The 11,226-nt window shown below is 62.2% G+C and overlaps 1 protein-coding gene across 2 annotated transcripts in view; it reads right to left on the bottom strand.

Annotated features, from left to right (window-relative positions):
• Positions 1-11,226, bottom strand: part of wdr81 (WD repeat domain 81) — a 96,165-nt gene that overhangs the window by 8,752 nt on the left and 76,187 nt on the right. For both annotated transcript variants that reach the window (XM_063031004.1, XM_063031005.1), the window contains exons 7-10: positions 10,943-11,093; positions 8,956-9,609; positions 7,033-7,178; positions 5,919-6,098 (exon numbers count right to left, since the gene is read on the bottom strand). In XM_063031004.1, coding sequence (XP_062887074.1) covers positions 5,919-6,098; positions 7,033-7,178; positions 8,956-9,609; positions 10,943-11,093 — 1,131 coding nt within the window. The remainder of the gene's footprint in view (positions 1-5,918; positions 6,099-7,032; positions 7,179-8,955; positions 9,610-10,942; positions 11,094-11,226) is intronic.

Here is an 11,226-nt window from a genome sequence, read left to right as displayed (position 1 = left end):
AGAGCGGGGAGGGAGAGCGGGGAGGGAGAGCGGGGAGGGAGAGCGGGGGAGCGGGAGGGAGAGCGGGGAGGGAGAGCGGGGAGGGAGAGCGGGGAGGGGGAGGGAGAGCGGGGAGGGGGAGGGAGAGCGGGGAGGGGGAGGGAGAGCGGGGAGGGGGAGGGAGAGCGGGGAGGGGGAGGGAGAGCGGGGAGGGGGAGGGAGAGCGGGGAGAGGGGGAGGGAGAGCGGGGAGGGGGAGGGAGAGCGGGGAGGGGGAGGGAGAGCGGGGAGGGGGAGGGAGAGCGGGGAGGGGGAGGGAGAGCGGGGAGGGGGAGGGAGAGCGGGGAGGGGGGGGGGGAGAGCGGGGGGGGAGGGAGAGCGGGGGGGAGGGAGAGCGGGGGGGAGGGAGAGCGGGGAGGGAGAGCGGGGAGGGAGAGCGGGGAGGGAGAGCGGGGAGGGAGAGCGGGGAGGGAGAGCGGGGAGGGAGAGCGGAGAGCGGGGAGGGAGAGCGAGGGAGGGAGAGCGGGGAGGGGGAGGGAGAGCGGGGAGGGGGAGGGAGAGCGGGGAGGGGGAGGGAGAGCGGGGAGGGAGAGCGGGGAGGGAGAGCGGGGAGGGAGAGCGGGGAGGGAGAGCGGGGAGGGAGAGCGGGGAGGGAGAGCGGGGAGGGAGAGCGGGGAGGGAGAGCGGGGAGGGGGGAGAGCGGGGAGCGGGGAGGGGGAGGGAGAGCGGGGAGGGGGAGGGAGAGCGGGGAGGGAGAGCGGGGAGGGGAGGGAGAGCGGGGAGGGAGAGCGGGGAGGGGGAGGGAGAGCGGGGAGGGAGAGCGGGGAGGGAGAGCGGGGAGGGAGAGGGGGAGGGAGAGCGGGGAGGGGGAGGGAGAGCGGGGAGGGAGAGGGGGAGGGAGAGCGGGGAGGGAGAGCGGGGAGGGAGAGCGGGGAGGGAGAGGGGAGGGAGAGCGGGGAGGGAGAGCGGGGGGAGGGAGAGCGGGGAGGGGGAGGGAGAGCGGGGAGGGGGAGGGGAGCGGGGAGCGGGGAGGGAGAGCGGGGGGGGGGAGAGCGGGGAGGGGGAGGGGAGCGGGAGAGCGGGGAGGGAGAGCGGGGAGGGAGAGCGGGGAGGGGGAGGGAGAGCGGGGAGGGAGGGGAGGGAGAGCGGGGAGGGAGAGCGGGAGGGGGAGCGGGGAGGGAGCGGGGAGGGGGAGGGAGAGCGGGGAGGGAGAGCGGGGAGGGAGAGCGGGAGGGAGAGCGGGGAGGGAGAGCGGGGAGGGAGAGCGGGGAGGGGGAGAGCGGGGAGGGGGAGGGAGAGCGGGGAGGGAGAGCGGGGAGGGGGAGGGAGAGCGGGGAGGGAGAGCGGGGAGGGAGAGCGGGGAGGGAGAGCGGGGAGGGAGAGCGGGGAGGGAGAGCGGGGGGGAGAGGGGGAGGGAGAGCGGGGAGGGAGAGCGGGAGAGGGGGAGGGAGAGCGGGGGGGAGGGAGAGCGGGGAGGGGAGCGGGGAGGGAGAGCGGGGAGGGGAGGGAGAGCGGGGAGGGGGAGGGAGAGCGGGGAGGGGGAGGGAGAGCGGGGAGGGAGAGGGGGAGGGAGAGCGGGGAGGGAGAGCGGGGAGGGGGAGGGAGAGCGGGGAGGGGGGGAGAGCGGGGAGGGGGAGGGAGAGCGGGGAGGGAGAGCGGGAGAGCGGGGAGAGCGGGGAGGGAGAGCGGGGAGGGAGAGCGGGGAGGGAGAGCGGGGAGGGGGAGGGAGAGCGGGGAGGGAGAGCGGGAGGGAGGAGGGAGAGCGGGGAGGGAGAGCGGGGGGGGAGGGAGCGGGAGGGAGAGCGGGGAGGGAGAGCGGGGGGGAGAGCGGGGAGGGAGAGAGCGGGGAGGGAGAGCGGGGAGGGAGAGCGGGGAGGGGGAGGGAGAGCGGGGAGGGGGAGAGCGGGGAGGGGAGAGCGGGGAGGGAGAGCGGGGAGGGAGAGCGGGAGAGCGGGGAGGGAGAGCGGGGAGGGAGAGGGGGAGGGAGAGCGGGGAGGGAGAGCGGGGGGGAGAGGGAGAGCGGGGAGGGAGAGCGGGGAGGGGGGAGGGAGAGCGGGGAGGGGGAGGGAGAGCGGGGAGGGGGAGGGAGAGCGGGGAGCGGGGAGGGAGAGCGGGGAGGGAGGCGAGAGCGGGGAGGGGGAGGGAGAGCGGGGAGGGGGCGGGGAGGGAGAGCGGGGAGGGGGAGGGGGCGGGGAGAGGGGGAGGGAGAGCGGGGAGGGGAGCGGGGAGGGAGAGCGGGGAGGGAGAGGGGAGGGGAGCGGGGAGGGGAGAGGGAGAGCGGGGAGCGGGGAGGGAGAGCGGGGAGGGAGAGCGGGGAGGGAGAGCGGGGAGGGAGAGCGGGGAGGGAGAGCGGGGAGGGAGAGCGGGGAGGGGGAGGGAGAGCGGGGAGGGGGAGGGAGAGCGGGGAGGGGGAGGGAGAGCGGGGAGGAGGGAGAGGGAGAGCGGGGAGGGAGAGCGGGGAGGGAGAGCGGGGAGAGGGGAGGGAGAGCGGGGAGCGGGGAGGGAGAGCGGGGAGGGAGAGCGGGAGGGGGAGGGAGAGCGGGGAGGGGGAGGGAGAGCGGGGAGAGGGGAGGGAGAGCGGGGAGGGGGAGGGAGAGCGGGGAGCGGGGAGGGGAGCGGGGAGGGAGAGCGGGGAGAGGGGGAGGGAGAGCGGGGAGGGGAGGGGAGGGGAGGGGGGGGAGGCGGGGAGGGGAGGGGAGGGAGGGGAGGGGAGGGAGAGCGGGGAGGGGGAGGGAGAGCGGGGAGGGGGAGGGAGAGCGGGGAGGGGATGGAGAGCGGGGAGGGGATGGAGAGCGGGGAGGGGATGGAGAGCGGGGAGGGGAGAGGGAGAGCGGGGAGGGAGGGAGGGAGAGCGGGGAGGGGGAGGGGAGGGAGAGCGGGGAGGGAGAGGGAGAGCGGGGAGGGGGAGGGAGAGCGGGGAGAGCGGGGAGGGGAGGGAGAGCGGGGAGGGGGAGGGAGAGCGGGGAGGGGGAGGGAGAGCGGGGGGGAGAGGGGGAGGGAGAGCGGGGAGGGAGAGCGGGAGGGGAGGGGGAGGGAGAGCGGGGAGGGGGAGGGAGAGCGGGGAGGGGGAGGGAGAGCGGGGAGGGGGAGGGAGAGCGGGGAGGGGGAGGGGAGCGGGGAGGGGGAGGGAGAGCGGGGAGGGGGAGGGAGAGCGGGGAGGGGGAGGGAGAGCGGGGAGGGGGAGAGGGAGAGCGGAGAGCGGGGGAGGGAGAGCGGGGAGCGGGGAGGGAGAGCGGGGAGGGAGAGCGGGGAGGGAGAGCGGGGAGGGAGAGCGGGGAGGGAGAGCGGGGAGGGAGAGCGGGGAGGGAGAGCGGGGAGGGAGAGCGGGGAGGGGGAGGGAGAGCGGGGAGGGGGAGGGAGAGCGGGGAGGGGGAGGGAGAGCGGGGAGGGGGAGGGAGAGCGGGGAGGGGGAGGGAGAGCGGGGAGGGGGAGGGAGAGCGGGGAGGGGGAGGGAGAGCGGGGAGGGAGAGCGGGGAGGGAGAGCGGGGAGGGAGAGCGGGGAGGGAGAGCGGGGAGGGAGAGCGGGGAGGGAGAGCGGGGAGGGAGAGCGGGGAGGGAGAGCGGGGAGGGAGAGCGGGGAGGGGGAGGGAGAGCGGGGAGGGGGAGGGAGAGCGGGGAGGGGAGGGAGAGCGGGGAGGGAGAGCGGGGAGGGGGAGGGAGAGCGGGGAGGGGGAGGGAGAGCGGGGAGGGGGAGGGAGAGCGGGGAGGGGGAGGGAGAGCGGGGAGGGGGAGGGAGAGCGGGGAGGGGGAGGGAGAGCGGGGAGGGGGAGGGAAAGCAGGGGCGGGGAAAGCAGGGGCGGGGAAAGCAGGGGCGGGGAAAGCAGGGGCGGGGAAAGCAGGGGCGGGGAAAGCAGGGGCGGGGAAAGCAGGGGCGGGGAAAGCAGGGGCGGGGAGGGAGAGCGGGGAGGGGCGAGGGAGAGCGGGGAGGGGGAGGGAGAGCGGGGAGGGGGAGGGAGAGCGGGGAGGGGGAGGGAGAGCGGGGAGGGGGAGGGAGAGCGGGGGCGGGGGGGGAGAGCGGGGGCGGGGGGGAGAGCGGGGGCGGGGGGGAGAGCGGGGGCGGGGGGAGAGCGGGGGCGGGGGGAGAGCGGGGCGGGGGAGAGCGGGGCGGGGGAGAGCGGGGCGGGGGAGAGCGGGGCGGGGGAGAGCGGGGCGGGGGGGAGGGAGAGCGGGGAGGGGGAGGGAGAGCAGGGGCGGGGAAAGCAGGGGCGGGGGGAGAGCGGGGAGGGGCGAGGGAGAGCGGGGAGGGGCGAGGGAGAGCGGAGAGGGGCGAGGGAGAGTGGGATGAGGAAGAGCAGCCTCACCAAGGACTTGTCAACTACAACACAATGTCCGAACTTGTTGGCACATGATAAAATAGGCCATAGTCAGCATAATTCCTTTAAGAGAATATCTTGCTTGACAAATTTGTTGGAATTCTTTGAAGAAGTAACAAGCAGGCTAGACAAAGGAGAATCGGTTGAAGTTGCGTACTTCGATTTTCAGAAGACCTTTGACAAGGTGCCACACGTGAGGCTATTTAACAAGCTACGAGCCCATGGTATGACAGGGAAGATTCCAGCATGGATAAAGCAGTGGCTGACTGGCAGGAGGCAAAGAGTGGGAATAAAGGTGCCTTTTCTGATTGGGGGCAGTAACTAGTGGTGTTCCATAGGGGTCTGTGTTGGGACCAATTCTTTTTATGTTATATGTCAATGACTTCAATGACGGAATTGATGGCTTTGCTGCCAAGTTTGCAGATGATACGAAGATAGGTGGAGAGGTAGGTAGTTTTGAGGAAGTAGAGAAGCCACAGAAGGACTGAGACAGGTTCGGAGAACAAGCAGAGAAGTGGCTGATGGAATACCATGCCGGGAGTGTATAATCATGCACTTTGGTAGAGGAAATTAAAAGGTAGACTATTAACTAAATGAAGAGAAAATAGAAAAAAAACTGAGGTGCAGAGGGAGAGAGGAGACCCTGTGCAGGATTCTCTAAAGGTTCATTTGCAGGTTGAGTCCGTGGTGAGGAAGGCAAACTCGATGTTAGCATTCATTTTGAGAGGACTAGAATATAAAAGCAAGGATTTAATGTTGCGGCTTTATAAAGCACTGGAGAGAACTCACTTGGAGAACTAAGAGCAGTTTTGGACCCCTTAGCTTAGAAAAGGTGTGCTGAAACTATAGAGGGTTCAAAAGAGGTTCATAGAAATGATTCAAGGATTGAACTGCTTGTCACATGAAGAGTATTTGATGGCTCTGGGCCTGTAGTCACTAGAATTCAGAAGAATGAGGGGTGACCTCATTGAAACTTATCGAATAGTGAAAGGCCTTGACAGAGTGGATGTGAAGAGGATGTTTCCTGTATTGGGAGAGTCTAAGACCAGAGGACACAGCCTCAAAATAGAGGGGCATCCTTTCAGAATGGAGATTAGGAGGAATTTCTTTGGCCAGAGACTGGTGAATCTGGGAATTTGTTAGCACATGTGATAGTGGAGGCCAAGTCTTTATGGATAGTTATGGCAGAGGTTAATAGATTTTTGATTAGTCAGGGCATGAAGGGATACCGGGAGAAGGCAGGAGACTGGGGCTGAGAGGAAAAATGGATCAGCCATGATGAAGTGGCAGAGCAGACTCGATGGGCCAAATGGCATAATTCCACTCCTATATCTTAAGGTCTCGTGATCTTTTTTACCACCCTGTCTACCTGTGATGCCACTTTCAAGAAGCTATCCACTTGTACTGTTCGGTCTTGCTGTTCCATTACACTGACCATTCAAAGTACAAGGCCTACACTGGCTTGACTTTCCTAAATGCATCAGCTCACACTTACAACAAATACAGATGGGCCCAGGACTCTAGTGGTTCTGAAGGTGCCCAGGCAAGTTGAGAAGTTGGGAACTAGATAGTCGACAGTATGTCCATCATTCAAACACAACCCCAGCCACCCCCACCCCACCCCTACCTTCAGCTGAAGTATGTCACTCTCATGGGCTGGCCACACCTTCAGGATGAGGCCGGTCCTGATGTCCAGCAGGTAAATGTACCCCGAGGAAAAGCCCACGGCCACCGAACGTCCACTGGGGCTGACGGACATACAGCGGATTAGTCCAGCACTGGCGTTCATCCCGAGCCGAAACTCATGCTGCCAGGGAACGACATACTCATCAGTCTACCATGTCCTACAGCACACCCCTTCCCCGGCCAAGGAGTTCCAAAAGACTAGAAACAATTCCCAAAAAAGTCCAACCTCCCCTCCCTATGCACCATCCAACCTCCCCTTCATCCCACCTCCCCATCCAACCTCCCCTTCATCCCACCTCCCCGTCCAACCTCCCCTCCTTTCGCACCATCTCACCTCCCCATCCAACCTCCCCTCCCTACGCACCATCCCACCTCCCCATCCAACCTCCCCTCCCTACGCACCATCCCACCTCCCCATCCAACCTCCCCTCCCTACGCACCATCCCACCTCCCCCTCCAACCTCGCGTCCCTAGGCACCATCCCACCTCCCCCTACATCCTCCCCTCCCTACGCACCATCCCACCTCCCCATCCAACCTCCCCTCCCTACGCACCATCCCACCTCCCCATCCAACCTCCCCTTCATCCCACCTCCCCGTCCAACCTCCCCTTCATCCCACCTCCCCTCCATCCCACCTCCCCGTCCAACCTCCCCTCCCTACGCACCATCCCACCTCCCCTTCATCCCACCTCCCCATCCAACCTCCCCTTCCTATGCACCATCCCCAACACCACCCGCATCCTCCGTCCCACCCACTTTTTAAACAAAACTATAAAAGTTTATTTGCATGACAAATGCACAAAGTACAAACATTCATTATTTATAAGGCAGTGAATAATTCACATTCAGATATGATTACTACAGTCAATACTGAGGGGCCCACCACTACCGGAAATTCCCCACTGTACCCAACGTGACAGCATGCTCCCTCTCCAAGGACAGCCGGACACGAACACACCCCCACAGTGTGACCCTCCCTCGGTACCACCCCTCCCACAGGGTGACCCTCCCTCGGTACCACCCCTCCCATGGCGTGACCCTCCCTCGGTACTACCTGCAGTCCGGGTTTGCGGGGGTCGATGAAGTGAAGCACAGAGTCTGACGTTCCCACCAGGAGGCTGCAGTGAGGGGAGGGCATGGCTGTCAGAGCTGTGATCGGATTCCGGGAATCAAAACCATCGAATACCCGGATCGACTTTCCTGGAAAACACAAGTGTCAGAGCTGGGGGGGGGAGTGGAAACTACTGTGGGACCAGGTGGGAGGGGGAGACACTGGTGTTGGATCGGGAATTGGTGGGACCACCGATCTGCAGGGGGTGGGGTGGCAGGCCTGGTGACTTCCCCACCCCAGCAAAGGAAGATGTGGGGGTGGTGACCACTCTCCCCCCTACCCCGCCCCCCATAGCTCCCAGCCCACTGGGTGGCCCCCGTACGGGTGTTACCCCCCCCCCGCAGGTACGCAAGGCTCCCACCAGGTGTCTCCTCACCGTGAGCTCCCGGGGTGGGGCTGCCCCAGCAAGGTTCAGTCCCCCAGGGTGAGCAGGTTTGACACTAGTGGGTATACGTTGAAGGGAAGGGTTCAGGTTGGTAAGGGGATGCGTAGGTAAGGGGACCCCAGTCACTTTTTTGTACACTTTAGAAATTTTCCAACTGTCTTTGGTGACATACCAAGTCTCTTCAAATTCCTGATGAAATACAGACACTGTCACGAGTCCTTTTTAACTACATCGATATGTTGGGCCCAGGATAGATCTTTAGACATGTTGATGCCCAGGGAATTGTAACTGCTCACCCTTTCCACTGCTAATCTCTCCACGTGGAGAAGGTGGGAATCTTCTCCTACCTTCTGCACATCCATTACAACAAAGCCCTTTCAGGCTGTGGGGACCTCTTTTCTTCACTTCACTCTACAGGTAGAGTCAAAGTGAAGTACAGCACAGAAACAGGCCCTTTGGCCCATCTAGTCCATGCCAAAAGCATTTAAACTGCCTCGTCCCATTGATCTGCACCAGGACCCAAGCCCTCTATACCTATCCAAACTTTGCTTAAACATTGAACTCGAGCTCGCCACCACCCCTTGAGCTGGCATGACCCTCTGAGTGAAGAAGTTTCTCGTCATGTTCCCCCAAACTTTTCACCTTTCACCCTTACCCACGACCTCTGGTTGTAGTCCCATCCAACCTGAGTGGAAAAAAACCTGCTTGCATTTACCCTGTCTATACCCCTCATAATTTTGTGTACCTCTATCAAATCTCCCCTCAATCTTTTATGAAGTCCCAACCTATTCAATCTTCCCTTTTAATTCAGTTCCTCCAGACTGGTAACATCCTTTTCTATTTTCTCTGCACTCTTTCAATCTTATTCATATCTTTCCTGTAGGTAGGTGACCAAGACGGCACAATATATTCCAAATTGGGCCTCACCAACGTCTTATACAATTTCAAAAGAACATCCCAACTCTTGTACTCAATACATTGATTTATGAAGGCCAATGTACCAAAAGCTTTCTTTATGAACCTATCTACCTCTGACTCCACTTTCAACAAATTACGGATCTGTATTCTCAAATCTCTTTGTTCTACCGCACTCCTCAGTGCCCTACCATTCACTGTGTAAGACCTACCCTGGTTGGCCCTACAGAAGTGCAACACTTCACATTTGTCTGCATTAAGTTCCATTTGCCATTTTTCTGTCCATTTTTCCAGCTGGTCTAGATCCCTCTGCAAGCCATGACAGCCTTTCATGCTGTCTACTACAGCCCGAAATCCAGCATAACACGGTGTCAAAGAGACTCTGGGGGTTCTGGGGCGGGGGGGTGACATCGAGGAACATGGGGCAAAAGAACAGAGATTGGTCTGAAAGGCCTGCTCCTGCCTGACCCCCCTCCCCAGGCCAGGAGTCTCACCTGTGAAATGGTCTCAGATGTGGATAGTCCAATTACCCTACCCCCCACCCCCTCCCCAGATGGGGGTCTCACCTGTGAAAGGGTCCCAGATGTGGATGGTTCCATCACAGCTGGCCACTTGCTGTAGGGTGTCCAGATGTTGTGTTGCGAAGACGGGGCGGCGGTGCTGGGCATAGGTGAGGCGGGGGCCCACGGCGTCGTTCCCATCCCCCCGGTTGTAGAGGGGCCACAGGCGCACGGTCCGGTCGCGACCAGCGCTCAGGAAGAAGTCTTCAGCGGGGAGGGGGCAGAGAGCACGAACGGCACTGGTGTGACCGCGGAAACACTGCAGGGGGATCTGATGGAAGTGGCAGCAGTGGTCTTGGTGCGCCCGGCCCACCTCGTATTGCCAGTGCGCCAGCCAGTTGCCGTCCAGCCAGCGGCCGCTCCGAACCAGCTCCTGTTTCAGGCCGCCAGGCTCGTGGGGAGGGGCCGCTCGTGACCCCGAAGCCACCCCTGCTCCCCGCCAGCCCGCGGAACCCCACGCCACCTCAATCCGGTTGCCCACAACGCCGCTGCCGAAGATGCCGCTCTGCCCGTCTTCAGCTCCCGCACCCCACCACAAAGGGGACTGGCTGGCGTCCGGCGAGGGTGGGGTGGGGCAGGTGCTGACCTCCTCCTGGTAGCGGGTGGCAAGGGCCCGCACCCACCCATCATCCCACCGCGGCTGCTGGGAGGGGCTGTCTCCTGCAGTAGAGCAAAGGGCAGGGCTAGTTCAGGGGTAAGACCACCTCCATGCCACAACACTGCCCAATCCTTCCAACCCAACACCCACTTGACCCCACCCAGTGGGAACACAGACTCCTCTCCCCCCCCCAATACTTCAATCTTCCCTTCCCCAGCCTGCCACCCAATCCAACATGACCCTCTCACCCTGCTCTCTACCATCGGATATAAGAGCAGAATTAGGCCAATCGGCCCATTGATGCTCTGTCATCCCATCACGGTTGATGTATTTTCCCTCTCGACCCACTCTCCTGCCGTCTCCCCTTTAAAAACCCTGCCTCATCAAGAACATATCAAACTCCGCTTTAAACATACCAATGTCTTCCCCTCCACCGCCATCTCTGGAAATTAATTCCACCCACTCAACACCCTCTGGCGAAAGAAATTCTTCCTCACTTCTTTTCTAAAGGGATATCCCTCTATTCTAAGGCTGTGAAAACAGGACACAACAGATCCCGCCCACACAAACCCAGGACAGGACAGGTACAACCCACACTGACCCAGAACAAGTACCGGCCACATTGATCCAGGAGCAGGCAGGGACCACTCACACCTACTTTAAATGTACCCAATGACATGGTGTCCACAGCCATTGTGGCAATGAATTCCACAGATTCACCACCCTCGGGCTACGAAAATTCCTCCTCCTCTCTGTTCTAACGGGGCATCCTTATATTCTGAGTCTGTGTCCTCTGGTCCTAGACTCTCCCACTACAGGAAACATCCTCTTCACACCCACTCTATCTGTGTCCTCTGGTCCTAGACTCCCCCACTACAGGAAACATCCTCTCCACACCCACTCTATCTGTGTCCTCTGGTCCTAGACTCCCCCACTACAGGAAACATCCTCTCCACACCCACTCTATCTGTGTCCTCTGGTCCTAGAGTCTCCCACTACAGGAAACATCCTCTCCACATCCACTCTTTCCAGGCCTTTCAATCTCCAATAGGTTTCAATGAGATCTCCCTCATTGTTCTGAACTCCAGTGAATACAGGTCCAGAGTTATGAAACGCACCTTTTAACCTTTTCATTCCTAGAATCATTCCCATGAACCTCCACTGGACACTCTCAAATGCCAGCTCATCCTTTCCATATGGTGTCCATAACTGACCACAATACACCCAATGGGGTCTGATCAATGCCTTCTAAACTCTCAGCATTACACCCTTGCTCTTATTTAATCCCTCCCCCCACTCCCCCACGCATCTCACTGAGGGGGCCCACCATTACCCTGTCCTATCCTGCAACCATTCTTCCCCAGCTCTCCAACCAAGACTCTCCCAGCACCCTACCGATCAGACAGTTGAAGAGGACGTAGGCAGAGTAGGCCATCTCCGGGCTGAACGTCTCCTCAAGCTCCTCGAGGGCTGCAAGATCCCAGCCTCCTCCAAGCTCTGTCTCGGACACTCCTGCCCAGTCCTGGGCATCTGCGCTCAGCCCCAGCTGCAGGGAACAGCACAAAACTCAGCAAGGTCACCAGCAGAGATTTACCAGGATGCTGCCCGGATTGGAGAGGGTGCAGAGGAGATTCACCAGGATGCTGCCTGGATTAGAGAGGGTGCAGAGGAGATTCACC

Source organism: Mobula hypostoma, chromosome 23 (assembly GCF_963921235.1).
Source record: "Mobula hypostoma chromosome 23, sMobHyp1.1, whole genome shotgun sequence".
NCBI lineage: Eukaryota > Metazoa > Chordata > Chondrichthyes > Myliobatiformes > Myliobatidae > Mobula > Mobula hypostoma.
Note: the sequence above shows the minus strand (reverse complement) of the source record. Positions and strands in the feature narration are given on the sequence as shown.